Source organism: Ranitomeya variabilis, chromosome 1, assembly GCF_051348905.1.
Source record: "Ranitomeya variabilis isolate aRanVar5 chromosome 1, aRanVar5.hap1, whole genome shotgun sequence".
NCBI lineage: Eukaryota > Metazoa > Chordata > Amphibia > Anura > Dendrobatidae > Ranitomeya > Ranitomeya variabilis.
The window spans coordinates 294037540-294060151 of record NC_135232.1 but is presented as its reverse complement, the minus strand read 5'-3'; the positions used below and the strand labels follow the sequence as shown (position 1 = coordinate 294060151).

General features: G+C 41.1%; 1 protein-coding gene across 2 annotated transcripts in view; it reads left to right on the top strand.

The window, feature by feature from the left end:
* The window catches only part of SEZ6L (seizure related 6 homolog like), a 926161-nt gene that overhangs the window by 857900 nt on the left and 45649 nt on the right, over nucleotides 1-22612 (top strand). For both annotated transcript variants that reach the window (XM_077295464.1, XM_077295454.1), the window contains 2 exons: nucleotides 6804-6836; nucleotides 9835-9949. In XM_077295464.1, coding sequence (XP_077151579.1) covers nucleotides 6804-6836; nucleotides 9835-9949 — 148 coding nt within the window. The remainder of the gene's footprint in view (nucleotides 1-6803; nucleotides 6837-9834; nucleotides 9950-22612) is intronic.

The window sequence follows — 22612 nt, the reverse complement described above, 5'->3', positions numbered from 1 at the left end:
CGTGACAGGGAAGGCCACCAGAAGGACCTTGCCACCAAATCCCTGGTACCAAAGATTCCAGGATGACCTGCCAACGCAGAAGAATGAACCTCAGAGATGACTCTACTGGTCCAATCATCAGGAACAAACAGTCTACCAGGTGGGCAACGATCAGGTCTATCCGCCTGAAACTCCTGCAAGGCCCGCCGCAGGTCTGGAGAAACGGCAGACAATATCACTCCATCTTTAAGGATACCTGTGGGCTCAGAATTACCAGGGGAGTCAGGCTCAAAACTCCTAGAAAGGGCATCCGCCTTAACATTCTTAGAACCCGGTAGGTAAGACACCACAAAATTAAACCGAGAGAAAAACAACGACCAGCGCGCCTGTCTAGGATTCAGGTGCCTGGCAGACTCAAGGTAAATTAAATTTTTGTGGTCAGTCAATACCACCACCTGATGTCTGGCCCCCTCAAGCCAGTGACGCCACTCCTCAAAAGCCCACTTCATGGCCAAAAGCTCCCGATTCCCAATATCATAATTCCGCTCGGCGGGCGAAAATTTACGGGAAAAAAAGGCACAAGGTCTCATCACGGAGCAGTCGGAACTTCTCTGCGACAACACCGCCCCAGCTCCGATTTCAGAAGCGTCGACCTCAACCTGAAAAGGAAGAGCAACATCAGGCTGACGCAACACTGGGGCGGAAGAAAAGCGGCGCTTGAGCTCCCGAAAGGCCTCCACAGCATCAGGGGACCAATCAGCAACATCAGCACCCTTCTTAGTCAAATCAGTCAATGGTTTTACAACATCAGAAAAACCAGCAATAAATCGACGATAAAAGTTAGCAAAGCCCAAAAATTTCTGAAGACTCTTAAGAGAAGAGGGTTGCGTCCAATCACCAATAGCCTGAACCTTGACAGGATCCATCTCGATGGAAGAGGGGGAAAAAATGTATCCCAAGAAGGAAATCTTTTGAACCCCAAAAACACACTTAGAACCCTTCACACACAAGGAATTAGACCGCAAAACCTGAAAAACCCTCCTGACCTGCTGGACATGAGAGTCCCAGTCATCCGAAAAAATCAGAATATCATCCAGATACACAATCATAAATTTGTCCAAATAATCGCGGAAAATGTCATGCATAAAGGACTGGAAGACTGAAGGGGCATTTGAAAGACCAAAAGGCATCACCAAATACTCAAAATGGCCCTCGGGCGTATTAAATGCGGTTTTCCACTCATCCCCCTGCTTGATTCGCACCAAATTATACGCCCCACGGAGATCAATCTTAGAGAACCACTTGGCCCCCTTTATACGAGCAAACAAATCAGTAAGCAGTGGTAACGGATATTGATATTTAACCGTGATTTTATTCAAAAGTCGATAATCAATACACGGCCTCAAAGAGCCGTCTTTCTTAGACACAAAGAAAAAACCGGCTCCTAAGGGAGATGACGAAGGACGAATATGTCCCTTTTCCAAGGACTCCTTTATATATTCTCGCATAGCCGCGTGTTCAGGCACAGACAGATTAAATAAACGACCCTTAGGGTATTTACTACCCGGGATCAAGTCTATGGCACAATCGCACTCCCGGTGCGGAGGTAGTGAACCAACCTTGGGTTCTTCAAAAACGTCACGAAAGTCAGACAAGAATTCAGGAATCTCAGAGGGAATAGATGATGAAATGGAAACCAAAGGTACGTCCCCATGAGTTCCTTTACATCCCCAGCTTAACACAGACATAGCTCTCCAGTCGAGGACTGGGTTATGAGATTGCAGCCATGGCAATCCCAGCACCAAAACATCATGTAGATTATACAGCACCAGAAAGCGAATAACCTCCTGGTGATCCGGATTAACACGCATAGTCACTTGTGTCCAGTATTGTGGTTTATTACTAGCCAATGGGGTGGAATCAATCCCTTTCAGAGGTATCGGAGCCTCCAATGGCTCCAAATCATACCCACAGTGTTTGGCAAAGGACCAATCCATAAGACTCAAAGCAGCGCCAGAGTCGACATAGGCGTCCGCGGTAATAGATGACAAAGAACAAATCAGGGTCACAGATAGAATAAACTTAGACTGTAAAGTGCTAATTGAAACAGACTTGTCAGGCTTCTTAGTACGCTTAAAGCATGCTGATATAACATGAGTTGAATCACCACAATAGAAGCACAACCCATTTTTTCGTCTAAAATTCTGCCGCTCGCTTCTGGACAGAATTCTATCACATTGCATATTTTCTGGCGTTTTCTCAGTAGACACCGCCAAATGGTGCACAGGTTTGCGCTCCCGCAGACGCCTATCGATCTGAATAGCCATCGTCATGGACTCATTCAGACTCGCAGGCACAGGGAACCCCACCATAACATCCTTAATGGCATCAGAGAGACCTTCTCTGAAAATCGCCGCCAGGGCGCACTCATTCCACTGAGTAAGCACAGACCATTTGCGGAATTTTTGGCAGTATATTTCAGCTTCATCTTGCCCCTGAGACAAGGACATCAAGGCCTTTTCTGCCTGAAGCTCTAAATGAGGTTCCTCATAAAGCAACCCCAAGGCCAGAAAAAACGCATCCACATTGAGCAACGCAGGATCCCCTGGTGCCAATGCAAAAGCCCAGTCTTGAGGGTCACCTCGCAGCAAAGAGATTACAATCCTGACCTGCTGTGCAGGGTCTCCGGCAGAGCGAGACTTCAGGGACAAAAACAATTTGCAATTATTTTTAAAATTTTGAAAGTGAGATCTATTCCCCGAGAAGAATTCAGGCAAAGGAATTCTAGGCTCAGACATAGGTGCATGAACAACGAAATCTTGCAAATTTTGTACCTTTGTGGCGAGATTATTCAAACCTGTAGCTACACTCTGAAGATCCATTTGAAACAGGTGAACACAGAGCCATTCAAGGAGTAGAAGGAGAGAAAGAGAGGAAGGCTGCAGTATAGGCAGACTAGCAAGTGATTCAATTAAGAGCACACTCAGAACTAGAGGAAAAAAAAAAAAATTGTAGCAGACTTCTTTTTTCTCTCCTTTCTCAGCCAGTAATTTAACCCTTTTTGGCCGGTCAAACTGTCATGATTCTCAATGGCGAGAGAACATAGCCCAGCATATATAAGAACTAGCTCTTGGAAGATGGAAACTATACTGACCATGAACTAAACCTGCCGCACAACTAGAAGTGGCCGGGTAGCATGCCTACGTTTTTTTATCCCTAGATGCCCAGCGCCAGCCGGAGAACTACCTAATCCTAGCAGAGGAAAAGACAGTCCTGGCTCACCTCTAGAGAAATTTTCCCAAAAGGCAGACAGAGGCCCCCACATATATTGGCGGTGATTTTAGATGAAATGACAAACGTAGTATGAAAATAGGTTTAGCAAAAATCGAGGTCCGCTTACTAGATAGAAAGAAGACAGAAAGGGCACTTTCATGGTCAGCAGAAAACCCTATCAAAACACCATCCAGAAATTACTTTAAGACTCTAGCATTAACTCATAACACCAGAGTGGCAATTTCCGCTCACAAGAGCTTTCCAGACACAGTAACGAAACAGCAGCTGTGAACAGGAACAAAATGCAAAAACACACAAGGACAAAAGTCCAACTTAGCTGGGAGTTGTCTAGTAGCAGGAACATGCACAGAAAGGCTTCTGATTACATTGTTGACCGGCATGAAACTGACAGAGGAGCAAGGTTATATAGCGACTCCCACATCCTGATAGGAGCAGGTGAACAGAGGGGATGATGCACACAAGTACAATTCCACAAGTGGCCACCGGGGGAGCCCAGAATCCAATTTCACAACACTGGATGTTGTCTCTCACGACAATACTAAAATTCACCAGTCGTCAGGGGATTTTATTACATCTCTTTTCAGCTTAAATGAAGTTCCATATTTTCTTGCATTTTTTTAAACAGTCTTTTGATACTAATCCTACAAATCATGCAACGCCAAAAAGCTATGATGTAAAAAGATATTTAACGATTGATATAGCCAGCCTCTTAGGATAGGAACAGTCAACTCATTTTAGTCATTTACCACTTGATAGTTTGAAGTTTAGGGGCCTTAAAAACAAATTATTGTATTCTACAATGGCCTTGGTGAGCAGATGGTATCTTCAGCGCCCAACGCATTTCATGTCACCCAGTAGAGATGAAAAGAAAGATTCTGCCAGGTTACACTAAACAGATGTCTGTGTTAGAGTAACTTGTTACCCAGCAATAGCTGCTTTGGATAACATAGTGTGAAGCATCTGGTATGATATGAGCTTTTGATTTCGGAATCAGCCATAGTTTTATTATACTCAAACTGGGATGACATTAGAGCAAGTTATTAAAACTTTTAAAAGAAAATTCAAATGTCGCTTCTACTTTTTATTATGGTAACAGCAATTGAAATTGTATTTATTACCTTTAAAATAAGAAATGTTATTAAAAGATGTGTATTATGGTCACTAACAGTAATGAAGAAAACTAATATTACTGTACCTGCAATCATCTGTCATGAATAGGGAGTAACCAAAGACAAGAGACATTTCCAACACATTCTTTAGTATCTGAGTTTCGCCATAATTGACCCTGCTAAGTTCTTTATTGAGCATTTATAAAGAGCGATAGGAGGAGTTACAAGTCATCAAACTCCATTATCACTTAATGTGGATCTTCTGTCCGAAGCTCCCATTCCAATAGACTGAACCTGCAGCCAGAACAACCTCATTAATCACTAACTCTTTGATAAATGACACCCACAATGTTATATGATCTTCTAAATTTGACAGTCGGGAACACACATTTACTTCTTTGTACGGAACCTTATTCTTCATTTGTGGTTTGTAGTTTTGGTTGATTTATTGCTTCTGAAATAAAAGACTGGATGTAATTTTTAGCTTCATTTAATAAATTGAGACCACTGAAAACTAACCACATATTATATTATGATAAAAGAAAGACCAATCTTTAAAATATACTGAATAGTTGCTCTTTAATGGTCCAACAGTAAATCAGTCACTAGGACAGTGGCTTTAAAATTTATGACTCCTACCCATTATGTACTCATTCTGTAGTGGTCTGTGTCAATTGTTGTTTCACCGGATTGATATTTTAGATACTCATTCTTTAGTGGTCTGTGTCAATTGTTATTCCACCGGATTGATATTTTAGATAAGTATGTAGTTTAGTTAAAGAATCACTCTTCCCATCAAAGATTTTATCCTTTTAAAGGGGTTGTCCACTACTAGGACAACCCCTTCTTAAACTAAATGTTCGGCCCCAATAAAATAATAAAGCCTATACTCACCTCCTGTGCCATCTCCGTTGCAGTAATGTTGACACTCGTTCTCCCGGAGGCTGTGATGCAGTGCTGTGACACGTGACCCCGATGCCTAATCAGTGCTGCCATCACTGTCTCTGCCTACTTACAAACTGAATATGAAGAGGAAGCTAGTTTGTTCAGGGTGTCTGAAGGCGTAGACAGTGACCACAGCACTGATTGGGCACCGGGCATCACGTCATTCCACCGCATCACAGCCCCGGAACCACTGGCACGGAACAGGCATGGGAGGTGAGTACAGGCTTTATTATTTCATTGGGGCTAAACATTTAGTTTAAGGAGGGGTTGTACAACCCCTTTAATATACTGCAGTCATCATATTATATAACACTGTGTACATACTATTGCTCATTTTGCCCTTCTACCCTGTTAATTACTCTCTTTTCACTTTTCTATGTAGAAACAGGAAGTCTGTTTTCCCTACATTTATCATTCCCCTCTTCAACTCCTGTCCCAGCTGCTCACTTTTCCCCCTTCCAGGGATTTTTGCAGGGACTCATCACCCAAGTAGCGAAAAGAGACCTCTTTTTTTCTACATAGATCATAGAAAGATTCAGCTAGTCAGATTTTAATCATGTGATGTAATAAACCTAGAGATAGAGAAAATAATTAACTGGATAGAAAGGCAAAATGAGCAATTGTAAGTAAACACTGCTGTATAATACGATTGATCACTGCAATGTATTAAGAGGATAAAAACGTTGATGGGAGGAGGAGGAGTGCTTCTTGAAGGCAAATAAATCTCTTTGTGCAAGTCATGGAGAGCAAGTGTGAAGAAAATTGAGTAAATTTCTAAATAGTACATAAAATACTTTGTACTGATTTTGGTTGACAAGGTGATTTCTGCTCTATTCCTAGTCAAAGCTAAAGCTAAAATTTATCTTGTTTCTTATTCAAAACATGTGAGAGCATTTTGGGATCTCAGGGGACAGGGGAGCTGTCTTACTTTCTTCAAGGCGGTATTTAAAGCAGCTAAGTGCATGAGCAAAAAAAAGCCATGCTAATGCTCAAAGTTTCCATTATAAGATAACTACTTCAAAATTAGGAAATTTACTGAATATTTATGAAGGTTAAACTTTACATTTTAAACCTTTGAGAATTTCTTTATGAGGGTCGTCATAAAAATATTTTGCACTTAAACCTCACTGTTAAATATTAACTATTTCCACATATATCCAGCAAAAATAACTTCTATTAGCAGTGCTAGGGTCCCGGTAATTAGCGCCCAAGTGCCCCCATAAACACTGCAATCTATACTCTTATCTCCTTTTTTCGGCACTACAAAGCTATTCCCAATCAAAAGTGTCACATCAAGGGGAGAAAATTCTCATATCATAACGGAATGATGACACCAAAGGGCGGCACACAGAGTCTGACAACTCTGTAGTATGAACCTCCGCCGTGGTACAAGTGTCACTTAATTTTGGACTGAGCTCAAGAAAGTTTTTATTGTTTCATTAAGTGATATTGATTTCATTTTCTTTCTTTATATAGCAACACAAGACAGATTTGAACATGCATTACAAGGTAAGTGACATTTGCCCTCATTTAGCAAAAATGGCGTAATTTGCAGCAAAGCTTTAGTTCACTTTAACTCCGCCACTCCATATTTATCAAATGTCACAGTTTACTAATGCCTTTGGAGCAAATCCAAGAAGTATCGTTTCTCCTTGCGGAGAGTGACATGTTAAGCATGTCGAGGTGAGGAGACTTAAAGCTGCAATGCTCCTCTGGAAAATATGCAAATTGTCTCTTCTGTGAGGAAGAGGACTAGAACTCTAGTGCCACCTATTGGAAGTAGCAATCCTAACAGTCCATGTCGACCCTTTAACGAGCCTGGAGTCTGGAGACCTCCACTTTGCACTGACGAGGGGCAGTACCCCGAAACACAGTGTCTGCAAATCGAGATCTGGTTTGGCTCTTATCCTAAGTCATGTGACAAGGCTCGTTAAAGGGTTGATATTGACTGTTAGGATTGCTACCTTCCAAAAGGAGGCACTAGAGTTCTAGTCCTCTTCCTCACTGAAGAGACAATTTGCATATTTCCCAGAGGAGCATTGCGATTTTAAGTCTCCTCACCTCGACATGCTTAACATGTTACTCTCCGCAAGGAGAAACGATACTTCTTGGATTTGCTCCAAAGGCATTAGTAAACTGCAAATGACACCAGTGCAAATTTTAGGTAAGGTAGTAATAGAAAACCAATTTGTGAAGTGTTACATTACAACTTTTTACAAATTTTTATTCTAGTTGCAACTTTCTAATGTTTTGGGAAAAATGCGATCATAAATACACTCCTTAAAATTGAAATAGCAATGCGAAGAAGGAAAAGTCATGGAATTATGGAAATCAGAGGATTGAAAGATATGTAAACAATATGCAAATGATGAAAAAAATGGAAACAAATTTTTCAAAACGCCTCCATTTATTCAGTATCAAATATGAGTGTCACGTGCAGAACTATCCGCACTTACACACTTCAGCATGCTACCAATAAGATTATTAACCTCTTTGTGACCATTGACGTGACTAACTGCTACATATAGCACAAGCAATCAGACAATCGCAGCTTCAAGTCCCCTGAGGGGACTACTAAATACAGTAAAAAGTTAAACAAAATATGAAGACAATTAAAAGGACCATGTAAAGCGCCATGGAATAAATGGCGCTATAACAATAAATTATAATAATAATAATAATAATAATAAAAGGACACAAAATGTCAAATCACCCCCCTTTTGTCACATTAAAAATAAAACCATTAAAAAAATTAACATATTTGGTATCACTTTGTTTGTAAAAGTCCGATCTATTAAAATATAAAGTTAATTAATCTGATCAGTAAACGGCGTAAGGAGAAAAAAGCAAAAATGACAGAATTACGTTTTTTTTTTGTCTGCTGCATTAAAATGCAATAAGAGGCAATCAAAACATCATATCTATCACAAAATGGTATCAGTGAAATCTTAGGGGGCAAAAAATAAGCCCTGACCCAGCTCTGTATCCCAAAAAATGAAAACATTACTGGTCTTGGAAAATGGCGACAAAAGAAAAATGTGTTTTTAAAAAAATTCCAATTTTTTTTCACCACTGAAATAAATTAAAAAAAACTAGACATGTTTGGTATATGTGTACTCGTACTGACCTGGAGAATCATATTGCCTGGTCAGTTTTACTGTATAGTGAACATAGTAAATAAAAATAAAAAAAATTGTGTAATTGCACTTTTTTTGCAATTTCAATTCACTTGGAATTTTTTCTCACTTTCCAGTGCATCACATGAAAAAATGAATAGTGTAATTCAAAAGCACAACTTGTCCCACAAAAATCAAGCCCTCATATGGCTATATGGACAGAATAATAATAATAAAAAAAAAAAAGTTTTGGCACTCGGAAGAGGAGAAGGAAAAAGTTAAAAAAAATTGCCCAGTTTTAATGGCTGTCTGATGAGTGATCTGCCACACTGACTGCACTGCAGTTGAGTACACGAATCATCAAGATCCACTGCTGGCAGCTGACTTTGCATTTGCCTACCGTTATGCCAGTCAACATTTCTAGTCGGCACTTGTAGCTAGAAAAAAGTGGTGCTCTTGATGTTCCTTCAAGTAAGAGTGGAACATACCACAATATTCACAGTGAGTGTCGCAGTATTTTGCATTACAACCTACCAATTCATGGAGGCGGTGATTGCTTAGTATTAAAAATGCACACAAGAAAGTTTGAATAGGGCGCTGGCCACATACAGGTAATTCACGGTCTCTGGCTTACAGCTTACTAGTGCCGCCCATACTATTAGATTAGGCAGACTGACCAGCACTATCTAAGTGCCCCCTACCGGACAGACACCCTTGTGCCAGGTTATTCCTATTCCATATGAGAGTAGGATAATGTTGGGACAGAAACCCTGATTCCAGTGATGTGTCACTTACTGGGCTGCTTGCTGTAATTTTGATGCCATTACTGTTTCAGCTGCTGCAGATCTACTAGTTCTCTGAATGCTGAGCTTTGTATAACAGCGCCAGCCAACATCACTGATTGGCAGCTTTCTGCCCATGAGCAGTGTACACAGAAAGCTGCCAATCAGTGGTGAGGACGGGGTTATACAGAGAACATGAATATGGGGGACTACCTGACAGCAGATATACTAGTGTTCTTGTGATAATCTCCTGCTGATGAAACTGTGATTTCATCAAAACTACACTAAGCAGCCCAGTAAGTCAGGCTAGTTTCTGCAGAAGAGATTAACAAACAATTCATAATTAAATAATTAATGAAATATTGAACACATCACCAAATTTTCTAAGTAAATCTATTTCTAAAGGTGCTATTGACATGAAATTCTCACTAGATGTCGGTAACAACCCATCCAATCCACACAGGCAAAGAAATCAAACCGTAGATGTCCATAAATTATGTGTAATAATGAGAAATTGGTTGCTTCAAATAGTTCAATGGAAATTTAAGTTTAAATCTGTCTATTCTTGGTAAATAGATATTGAAAATGCATATTTTGTATCTTTTCTAGTGGCAGAAGCAGCTGCAGAAACATCCTTAGAAGGAGGGAACATGGCACTGGCAATCTTCATCCCAGTAGTCATCATTTCCGTGCTGCTTGGAGGAGCGTACATTTACATAACAAGGTATTTTTAACATAAAGACAATTCTGATAGTAAATTTTGTAACTAGCATCCAGGGGTTAATTTTAATTGGATTTTCTAGGATTTTTTTTTATATTTCTTAGACATCTTCTTGCTACAAATAACAAATTAAATTATTCTCACCTCGGCCACCCCAGCACTGCCTCCCTGCTGCGGCCCCAATATTTGCTGATACGGCTGCAGTGGTAACGTGAGGCCTCTGCAGCAAGTCATTACATGACATCGCTACAGATCCTAGTGTGAGGGGCTGACACGGGAACGCTTCTTAGGTAAGTCACGTGCCACCATGCCAGTGTTCAACAAAATAAACGGCAAAACAAAAGATAAATCACAGCAAAGTCCTCATCTCTGAGGGGTTCGTCCTCTTACACCACCATATATCTTCCGCTTCTCCTGGAGCCACATCTGGAGACATTCCTCTCCAAACACACAACACAGAGAGAAAAAAAAACAGGGGCCGTTGATTATGCACAACTTCCCAGCTACACTCTTGAGGTGGAGATATGGTGAGTAGGCGTCTCACCCACTGGACTCTTGTAATGGCTGGTTAACCCCTTCAGCACATAGCATGCTGGGCAGAAACATGGGTTTCACATCATGGAAGAAAGCAATTAGTGATGAGCGAGTGTACTCGTTGCTTAAGTTTTCCCGAGCACCCTCGGGTGGTCCCTGAGTATTTGTAACTGCTTGGAGATTTAGTTTTTCTTGACTCAGCTGAATGATTTACGGCTGCTAGCCAGCCTGAGTACATGTGGGGGTTGGCTGGTTGCTAGGGAATCACCACATGTACTCAGGCTGTCTAGCAGCTGTAAATCATTCATCTGAGGCAACGAAAACTAAATCTCCGAGCACTAACCTTCGTGACACATATCTCCCCTCACATACAGCGCTAGTGACCCTGTCACACTAGTGATTGGTAGCAGGAGTGATGATTGTAGTTGTGATGTCACCATTGGAGACATATTAACAAAGACCATGTGTAGCAGGAGAGAACCAGTGCTGGAGCTGCAGGAGGTATTGACAACTCATTTTGCTATTTTTAAGCAGAGGTTGAATACAAAACACAAATATATACATACTAGATGGTGGCCCGATTCTAACGCATCGGGTATTCTAGAATATGCATGTCCACGTAGTATATTGCCCAGTCACGTAGTATAATGCTCCATGCAGTTATGGCCCCATAGATGCTCAATATAATGCTCCATGCAGTTATGGTAGATGCTCCATATAATGCTCCATGCAGTTATGGCCCCATAGATGCCCCATATAATGCTCCATGCAGTTATGGCCCCATAGATGCCCCATATAATGCTCCATGCAGTTATGGCCCCATAGATGCCCCATATAATGCTCCATGCAGTTATGGCCCCATAGATGCTCCATATAATGCTCCATGCAGTTATGGCCCCATAGATGCCCCATATAATGCTCCATGCAGTTCTTTATGGCCCCATGTAATGCTCCATATAATGCTCCATGCAGTTCATTATGGCTCCATATATGCCCCATATAATGCTCCATGCAGTTCTTTATAGCCCCATAGATGCCCCATATAATGCTCCATGCAGTTATGGCCCCATAGATGCCCCATATAATGCTCCATGCAGTTATGGCCCCATAGATGCCCCATATAATGCTCCATGCAGTTATGGCCCCATAGATGCTCCATATAATGCTCCATGCAGTTATGGCCCCATAGATGCTCCATATAATGCTCCATGCAGTTCTTTATGGACCCATAGATGCCCCATATAATGCTCCATGCAGTTCTTTATGGCCCCATAGATGCCCCATATAATGCTCCATGCAGTTCTTTTATGGCCCCATAGATGCCCCATATAATGCTCCATGCAGTTCTTTATGGCCCCATAGATGCCCCTTTCACAGTATAGCGATAAACAATTAGAGTAATTTATCTTGTAATCACCGCTGGACTCTAATGTGTAGCATAAAACTTCAATTTTTTATTAAATACATCTAAAATATATAACAATGTGCAAATAAACACCAACACCAATAAACTAAATACAGAGGCACCCCAGGGAGGTGCCTGACCCTATATATCCTATCTCACCCTGCCTGACAGCGGAGGTTGGCACCCTATGACCTGCGCTTTGGCGCCCCCACTCGTCGGCGGCTCTCCCTCTCTGCCCTATTACACCCGACAAATGGCAGGGGAGTGAATAAAGATACTTAAAAGGGTGCATAGGATAGTAAAGGAGAAGTATGTGCTGCTTGTTTTCTAAATAGTATAGCTGGTATAGATATAAATTGTAGCCTAACTAATACTATAACTGGCTAAGGTATTGCTGCTAACCTAGATAGTACTGCATTTAAGATGTTTAAGCAGATATGTACTTTTATGGACACATTAGTACCCAGCTGTAATATTACTGATACTTTAAGCAAGGATCTACTTATAATATATCTATAGAAAGACAAGATAGAATAGAAAATAGTGATAAACTTATCTTATCTTAGTCCTACTGATGATAAGTTGTCCTCAAATATAAACCAGGATGGAAAAATAAACAAAAAGATGAAAAAAATGAAAAAATAGGGGTGGACTGGACCAAATCTATAAACACCCCCTTGTAAACACAGATATAGATATCTTATATACTATTGTGTTTATTTGCACATTGTTATATATTTTAGATGTATTTAATAAAAATTGAAGTTTTACACATTAGAGTCCAGCGGTGACCCCATAGATGCCCCATATAATGCTCCATGCAGTTATAGCCCCATAGATGCCCCATATAATGCTCTATGCAGTTCTTTATGGCCCCATAGACGCTCCATACAGCATTGTGCCACATGTAATGCTGCTGCTGCAATTTAAAAAAAAAAAAAATCACATACTCACCTCTGGTCGCTGCTCCTCAGCATCCCATCTCTCCGCACTGACTGTTCAGGCAGAGGGTGGCACGCACGCTAATACGTCATTGCGCCCCCTGACCTGCACAGTCAGTGCAAGAGGACAGGAAGACTGAGCGGCACCCGGCGGATGGAACGCGGACAGGTGAATATGAAATACTCACCTGCTCCTGACATTGTCCCTGCCTGTCCCATGGTACCGCAGCTTCTTCGCGCCTGCGCGAGAAGGACCTGCCATGACGTCACATGACCATGACCATGACGTCATGGCAGGTCCTTCTCGTGCAGGGCCTGTGATGACGTCACTGTCACATGACCATGACGTCATGGCAGGTCCTTCACGCATACCATCCTTGCCACTGGAACCTGCCGGCGGAAGGTGAGTATATAAAGATTTTTTATTTTTTTTATTATTTTTAAACATTAGATGTTTTTACTATTGACGCTGCATAGGCAGCATCAATAGTAAAAACTTGGTCACACAGGGTTAATAGCGGCGGTAACGGAGTGAGTTACCCGTGGCATAAAGCGGTCTGTTACCGCCGGCATTAACCCTGTGTGAGCGGTGACTGGAGGGGAGTATGGAGCGGCCGCCCGGCACTGACTGCAGGGGAGTAGGGAGGGACTAATCGGACTGTGGCCGTCGCTGATTGGTCGCAGCAGCCATGACAGGCAGCTGGCGAGACCAATCAGCGACTTGGATTCCATGACAGACAGAGGCCGCATCCAATGAATATCCGTGACAGACAGAAAGACAGACAGACGGAAGTGACCCTTAGACAATCATATAGTAGAGATATATATATATATATACACATATATATATATACATAAATATGTTGTGTATGTTATAGAGAATATATATATTTATATATACATATAATCTTGGAAGTGCCAATGAAAGCTCTAAGCAGAGGTGTATCTAGCGCTTCTGGCACCCGGGGCAAGGATTCATTTTGGCGCCCCCCCAAGGACATATGCCCTCTGTCAGCCCCATCATTACCCTCCCCTCCCCCCACACACACCATTCACTTCTCTGCACATTCCCCTGCAGCGCGATACACACACACACACACCAACTACTGAGCCACACACACACACATACACACACACACTCACATACACACACATACACACATTCACACTCACATACACACATTCCCACACACACACATACACTCACACACATACACACATTCACGCACACTCACATACACACACATTCACACACACTTCTCACCTCTCCTCGCGCTCTGCCGCAGCATCTCCATCGCCTTCCTCTCACACAGCCGGCCGCTGAATGATGAAGTCATCCAGCGGCGCGTCTGTGTGAGAGGAAGCAGGAAGACAGATTGCTGGGCAGCGGAGCTGCAGGGATTTCTCCCTGCCCACCGCAGCCACTCTGCAGGGGCCCCCCTCCACCTCTGCACACATTGGGAGCCGGCACTCTGCAGCTTCTCTGTGCCGGCTGTCAGCTTGACAGTCGGCACAGAGAACAGCTGACTCCCAGACCGGGGGCGGCAGAATGCAGCAGCCGGGGGAGACACTGCAGACCGCCGAATTAGGCGGCCTGACTGCGCCCCCCTGCCGGCTGCGCCCGGGGCACATGCCTCGGCTGCCCCCCCCTAGATACGCCACTGGCTCTAAGGCCAGAGGTCCACCTAGGGCATATTCACGCATCAGTTTTTCACGTACGAGGGCTATCGGAATTCATCACTGTTACCACTTGTACCTATGATAGTCGGTGGGGCCAAGTGGTCCATATAAAATCGCAGAGACATGTCCTATATTGATCTGAGTGTTGGATGAAAGATGACAATGCAAGTCCATGGGTCCATGACAAAATGAGACAGCCCCGTATGCCATCTGAGCACAATTTTTCCTGGAATGTTACATAGGAGAAGGTGGGGAAACTTTTATTTCTTTCACAAATGAGAAAAGCGGATGGAAATCAGACCAAGCTCTGATGAAGTTTGGATGAGAGTCACTGATGACGCGCAATCTTTTTATCTCAATACATGAATAAAATAGATGTCTGAATAAGCCCAGCAAACATCTGTTACTTGCATCATTAAGTGGCATTAGTTTTTTATTTTGTATATTAAAATGACATTTTACATTGCAATGGCTTGCCATGTGAATATAGAACTACAGTCCTACAGTGCCCATCCTGCTTTTCTTATACATTGTGATTACCATTATGGCAATACAATGCGCCTCATTCATGCATCATATTTTCCAGAATAAGCCTATAGTAAACTATAGCAGTAATCATACTTTCTTCATACTTTCCTAGTTGGAAACTTTTCGCATTCACATACAGCAGGTCAGTTAATTCAGTGTGACATAGAAAAATAATTTTTCCTTTGGCATTAAATATGAGCAAGTGAAGCAAATGAGCTGGAATGGCGCCAGCATGTAAATCACCCAAATGATATCACTGTGAGGGCATGTGAACATTGTGCCAACATCTCTGAGCGAACATTGCTGCACACAAATCAATGAGGAGACAATTCTGTATGCTTTTCCGGCTATGAGGGATTCTTCTAATTTTTAACAGGGTTGTCTAATTGCTGGGGGTCTCAGTTGCAGTGACAAAAGAGCAATGCATTGTGGGAAAACTATATTTTCATATTATATTATAGATTTTTTTTGGTACTGTGGTTTAATTCATTACTATCATGTAATGGACAGCCTAAAGGTAATATGTCACCATATGACAGAAATCCTTATTCCAGTGATGTATCACTTAGTTTACTGAGTGCAGCAGTTATGATAGAATCACAATTTTCTCTGCTGCAGATCTAACAGAGCTCAGTAGTTGAGATGTGTATAACCCACCCACACCACAGCTTTCTGTGCACATTGTATAGTGACAGAGCTGCCAATCAGTGCTGGGGGAGTGGTTGGACTAGGAGGCATGAGGACTGTTGTCCTGTATAATCTCCTGCTGATAAAACACTGGTTGTATTGAAACAGAAAAACAGCCCAGTAAGTGACACATCGCTGTAATCAGGGACTCTACTTCTACGTTATGGTGCTCTCAGATTACATAACATCAACTTGCTGACAGATTCCTCTTAAGGAGAACCCGTCATCAGTTTTTTCATGTCTGAACTAAGACTAGCACCTTAATCAGCACCTGTGCTGCATTCCTTAACCCCTTACTGACCTCGGACGGGATAGTACGTCCGAGGTCAGCTCCCCTGCTTTGATGCAGGGCTCTGCGGTGAGCCCGCATCAAAGCCGGGACATGTCAGCTGTTTTGAACAGCTGACATGTGCCCGCAATAGCGGCGGGTGAAACCGCGATTCACCCGCCGCTATTAACTAGTTAAATGCCGCTGTCAAACGCAGACAGCGGCATTTAACTACCGCATCCGGCCGGGCGGCCGGAATTGAGCGCATCGCCGACCCCCGTCACATGATCGGAGGTCGGCGATGCTTCAGAATAGTAACCATAGAGGTCCTTGAGACCTCTATGGTTACTGATCCCCGGCAGCTGTGAGCGCCACCCTGTGGTCGGCGCTCACAGCACACCTGATTTTCTACTACATAGCAGCGAACAGCAGATTGTTGCTATGTAGCAGAGGCGATCGTGCTGTGCCTGCTTCTAGCCTCCCATGGAGGCTATTGAAGCATGGCAAAAGTTAAAAAAAAAAGTAAAAAAAAATGTGAAAAAAATAAAAAAAATATTAAAGTTTAAATCACCCCCCTTTCGCCCCAATCAAAATAAATCAATAAAAAAAAAATCAAACCTACACATATTTGGTATCGCCACGTTCAGAATCGCCCGATCTATCAAAAAAAAAAGCATTAACCTGATTGCTAAACGGCGTAACGAGAAAAAAAATTGAAACGCCAGAATTACTTTTTTTGGTCGCCGCGACATTGCATTAAATTGCAATAACTGGCGATCAAAAGAACGTATCTGCACTGAATTGGAATCATTAAAAACGCCAGCTCAGCACGCAAAAAATAAGCCCTCACCTGACCCCAGACCACGAAAAATGGAGATGCTACGAGTATCGGAAAATGGCGCAATTTTTTTCATGTTAGGTGTCTATGAACTCGTAGTGACCTGGAGAATCATAATGGCAGGTCAGTTTTAGCATTTAGTGAACCTAGCAAAAAAGCCAAACAAAAAACAAGCGTGGGATTGCACTTTTTTTGCAATTTCACCGCACTTGGAATTTTTTTCCCGTTTTCTAGTACACGACATGGTAAAACCAATGATGTCGTTCAAAAGTACAACTCGTCCCGCAAAAAATAAGCCCTCACATGGCCAAATTGACGGAACAATAAAAAGTTATGGCTCTGGGAAGGAGGGGAGTGAAAAACGAACACGGAAAAATGAAAAATCCCAAGGTCATGAAGGGGTTAAAGGGGTATATAACCTCATGACGTCCCCTGTATATACCCCAAAAACCTTTTGAAACTCTCTCGCACTCTATGTAAATCTTGCCGGTCCATGCTGAGGCGTATATACGGTACCTCCTCCTGCTCTGATTGATGTGGATGATGCCTCATGTTTCATGATGCAGGAGGAGTCATCCACATCAGTCAGAGCTGAAGGACGGAGATCAGAAGGTTTTTGGGGTGTATACAGGGGGAGTCAGGGGGTTATATACCCCTTTTTGGAATGTAGCACAGATGCTGATTACAGTGCTAGGCTTAGTTTAGACATGAAAAAACTGGTGGTGACGGGTTCCCTTAAAGGTGCATATATTGCTTCTTCCCCACACCATTATTGCTTGCTCCTTGTTGGAGCACAACCACAGCTCATACAGCCGTGCCTAAGCTCTCACGTCATACTCCATATAATGACACACTGGCAGTTTTGATGCCAGTTTAAAGAGAGGTTTTTTCTCTCCAAAGAACCCCTTTAATGTAATGTTGTAACAGTTTTCTAACTTTCTCGGCTTCTATGTTCTTTTAGCAGTCCTTCCTTTTATTGGTTTTTAGCAAGATTGTTACATCAAGTTCTAGAAACCATCAAGGACTGATCTATATCTACAGGTCCTTCTCAAAAAATTAGCATATAGTGTTAAATTTCATTATTTACCATAATGTAATGATTACAATTAAACTTTCATATATTATAGATTCATTATCCACCAACTGAAATTTGTCAGGTCTTTTATTGTTTTAATACTGATGATTTTGGCATACAACTCCTGATAACCCAAAAAACCTGTCTCAATAAATTAGCATATTTCACCCGTCCAATCAAATAAAAGTGTTTTTTAATAACAAACAAAAAAACCATCAAATAATAATGTTCAGTTATGCACTCAATACTTGGTCGGGAATCCTTTGGCAGAAATGACTGCTTCAATGCGGCGTGGCATGGAGGCAATCAGCCTGTGACACTGCTGAGATGTTATGGAGGCCCAGGATGCTTCAATAGCGGCCTTAAGCTCATCCAGAGTGTTGGGTCTTGCGTCTCTCAACTTTCTCTTCACAATATCCCACAGATTCTCTATGGGGTTCAGGTCAGGAGAGTTGGCAGGCCAATTGAGCACAGTAATACCATGGTCAGTAAACCATTTACCAGTGGTTTACTGGTTGGTTGGCTCCATGCCACGCCGCATTGAAGCAGTCATTTCTGCCAAAGGATTCCCGACCAAGTATTGAGTGCATAACTGAACATTATTATTTGATGGTTTTTTTGTTTGTTATTAAAAAACACTTTTATTTGATTGGACGGGTGAAATATGCTAATTTATTGAGACAGGTTTTTTGGGTTATCAGGAGTTGTATGCCAAAATCATCAGTATTAAAACAATAAAAGACCTGACAAATTTCAGTTGGTGGATAATGAATCTATAATATATGAAAGTTTAATTGTAATCATTACATTATGGTAAATAATGAAATTTAACACTATATGCTAATTTTTTGAGAAGGACCTGTATATCCCTACGGTTACTTATTGCATTTAGCTTATTGATCAAAGCTACTGAATAAGGGTGGTGGATCGGGTGAAAAAAGGAAAAGCCCAACTGCAATAGTGTCTAGTAAATACCCACATTTACTAAAGGGCTTGAAAAAAATGCAGAGCTCAAAAGCCTATTCAATTTCGGCACATAAATAACTTTATACAGAAGATATGTGCCTTCCACTCTCATAAACACAAATAATATGCACAGGTTGATTTTGCCATTTATGCAAATAATATTGTAATAAATATTTTAACTAATGAAATATTTAACGATTTTATAACATGATATCCATGGACGGACTGATTCCATCACATCTGTATTATAATTTCTGTATTATCCAAACCTTTTATATGAACCTTCATACATCATTACAATGCAGAGAATCATTGCATTTTAAATATACAGTTGGAATAAAAAATATTCAACCCCCCCCCCCAAATAAAAATAATGTTTATTACCAAAATTTAATTGTTCTGCTGTTGCATTAAACTAATCAAAAAGAAAATTTTAAATAGCTCAACACAACTAATATAACAAGGGGTTTCTATAAATTCATCTCAAAATGTCACTTTTACAGACTCCTACGGTCTTAGAATTAATCAACCCCCTGAATAGAATCCTTCATAAGAGCACACATTAGCAAATTGCATTTTGTATCAAACAATACTGATGTAATAATCAAGGGCTTCATTAGGTGTATCAGATATGCTGGAGTGTAAACACATCAAATACTTGGACTGGCTAGGGGTTGGCTCACTGTGGGAGAGAAAACTCATCAAATACCTGGACTGGCTTGGGGTTGGCTCACTGTGGGAGAGAAAACACATCAATTACCTGCACTGGCTAGGGGATGGCTCACTATGAGAGAGAAAACACATCAAAGATCTGGACTGGCTAGGGGTTGGCTCACTGTGGGAGAGAAAACACATCAAATACCTGGACTGGCTTGGGGTTGGCTCACTGTGGGAGAGAAAACACATCAAATATCTGGACTGGCTAGGGTTTAGCTCACTATGAGAGAGAAAACACATCAAATACCTGGACTGGCTAGGGATTGTCTCACTATGAGAGAGAAAACACATCAAATACTGAGACTAAATAGGAGTTGGCTCACTGTGGGAGAGAAAACACATCAAATACCTGGACTGGCTAGGGGTTGGCTCACTATGAGAGAGAAAACACATCAAATACTGAGACTGAATAGGGGTTGGCTCACTGTGGGAGAGAAAACACATCAAATACCTGGACTGGCTTGGGGTTGGCTCACTGTGGGAGAGAAAACATCATATACCTGGACTGGTTAGGGGTTAGCTCACTGTGATGCATATTAAAAATATGGCAAGATAGTGGTCCAAAAAGTTAAGAGGGATTTGTCCTGCACAGAGAAATTATACATAAAGGTAGAAAATGCATTCATTTCTCCCATGGATACAGCCAGAAGCCTAGTTTGCAAGGTCAAACTTAAAGAAACACTGGCTACACTACCTGGACATGGCAGATAGAGGAATAAATAAATTTATAATATGCCAATAGTCTCTTCGGAGAAGAGAACTCTGGTACAATCTATTGGATGTAGCAATACTAAAAGTCAATATCGACCCTTTAAGTCTCCTTACACGGGCACTATCCACAAGGAGAAATGTTCCCTCTTGGACCAACAGCTACATATGCACATATGACAGTTTAGGAGGAGTAAAAGCAACTAAGAGATTACCTTTATGAACCAAAATGGGCAGGTGGGGGCAGAAGAATTGGCAGTATGGGGCACTATAATTTCTGATAGTAGCCTTCAGCATCACAATCTAAATATAAAACCGTAATATCATTGGCTGAGCGCTGGCGAAGACTAGAAGGCAGAGAATCTGTGCCAAATTTCCAGGGTACGTCTCACATTTTCTTACAAAACATTGCACATTTTTGGTGAATTGCTGACATCTGCTGGTCATTCTTTGAACTGCTTACTGTCACACATTTGCCAAGATAGATTTTTGTCAGTATGCATACAAAATCAGCATCAACATCAGCAAGAGGTAGAAACCCAAGCAATAATAATATGATATATAAGTATAATTTTACTATCTAAAACAATAGAATTCAGTTACTTACAGAGATCTATTATATATTGTATTTGTCTTCAGCAGAATGTGTCTCGTAACAAAAAATAAGGGCTAAAGAGGAGATATGCTATAAAGGGGAGAAACTAAAGGTGCAAATAATCTGCAATAAAAATTGCCTACCGCTTTATGTATACTGCATCTACGCAGGGTTATATCTTCATGGGTAAAGACAACAAACTCTGTAGTTTGATAAGTTTGATACTGCAGTAATGTGTAAATCCATTTCTTCTTATTAACCTACTTAAAACAGTGTAACTTGACTTTTATGGGATTTAAAATATATATTTTAATGAAGTATTCTGCATTATTTGGCAACTGTTACTTATATCCAGTATGATGAGTATTATTCCCTTAACCCTTTTGCGCCAGAGCTTTTTTTCGCCTTCATGACTAATTTTTTCAATTCTGACCAGTGTCACTTTATGAGGTAATAACTCTGGAACTGATTCTGAGAATGTTTGTTCATGATATATTGTACTTCATGATAGTGGTAAAATTTGTTCGATTTAACTTGTGTTTAGTTCTGAAAATATCGGAAATTTGACGAAAGTTTTGACATTTTTAGTTTTCAAACTTTTAATTTTTATTCCCTTAAACTGGAGAGCTATGTCATACAAAATAGTTCATAAATAACATTTACCATAAGTCATTTTTGAAACATAATTTTATTTTGTTATGAATTTAGAAGCATTAAAAGTTGATCAGCAATTACTCATTTTTCCATAAAATTAACAAAACTATTTTTTTTTTACTGAACACATCAGATTTGAAGTGACTTTGAAGGGCCTCTGTGACAGGAAATGCCCAAAAGTGACACCATTCTAAAAACTGAACCCCTTCAATATGCTCAAAACCACATTCCAGAAATGTATTAACATTTCAGGTGCTTCACAGGAATCAATGGAATGTGGAAGGAAAAAATGAACACTTAACTAAACAGTGGAAGCCCCCCCCCCCCCCGGACAAATGCCCCCATTTTGAAAACTAGACCCCTGAAGGAATTTATCTAGATGTGTGGTGAGAACCTTGAACCCTTAGGGGCTTCATAAAATTTTATATTGTTGAGCCATGAAAACTACAAAAACATTTTTTTCTCACAAAAATGTTATTTTAGCCCCAATTTTTTATTTTCACAAGGATGGCAAGAAAAAATAGACTCCAAAATTTGTTGTGCAATTTCTCCTGAGTATGACGATACCACATATGTGGAGGAAAACTACTGCTTTGGTGCACAGCAGCGCTAGGAAGGGAAGGAGCACAATTTGACTTTTGGAATACAAAATTGGCTGGAATTGATAGCCAACAACATGTCGCATTTATAGAGCACCTCATGTGCCTAAACAGTGCAAACCCCCACAGAATTTTACAATGTTGAGCAAGAAAATAAAAAAATCATATGTTTCACCAAAAAATGTTGATTTAGCCTCATTTTTTTATTTTCACAAGGGTAACAGGAGATAATGGATGCCAAAATTTGTTGTGCAATTTTTCCTGATACCCGATATTTGTTGGAAAACGACTGCTAGGGTGCACGGCAGGGCTGGAAAGGGAATGGGTGCTATGTTGTCTGGAATAGGTTGCGGATACCATGAAGAGCCTCTGACATGCCAAAACAACAAAAACCCCAAAAGTGATCCCATTTTGAAAACTACACCTCACAAGGAATTCCTCTAGGGGAGTAGTGAGTGTTTTTAACCCTCA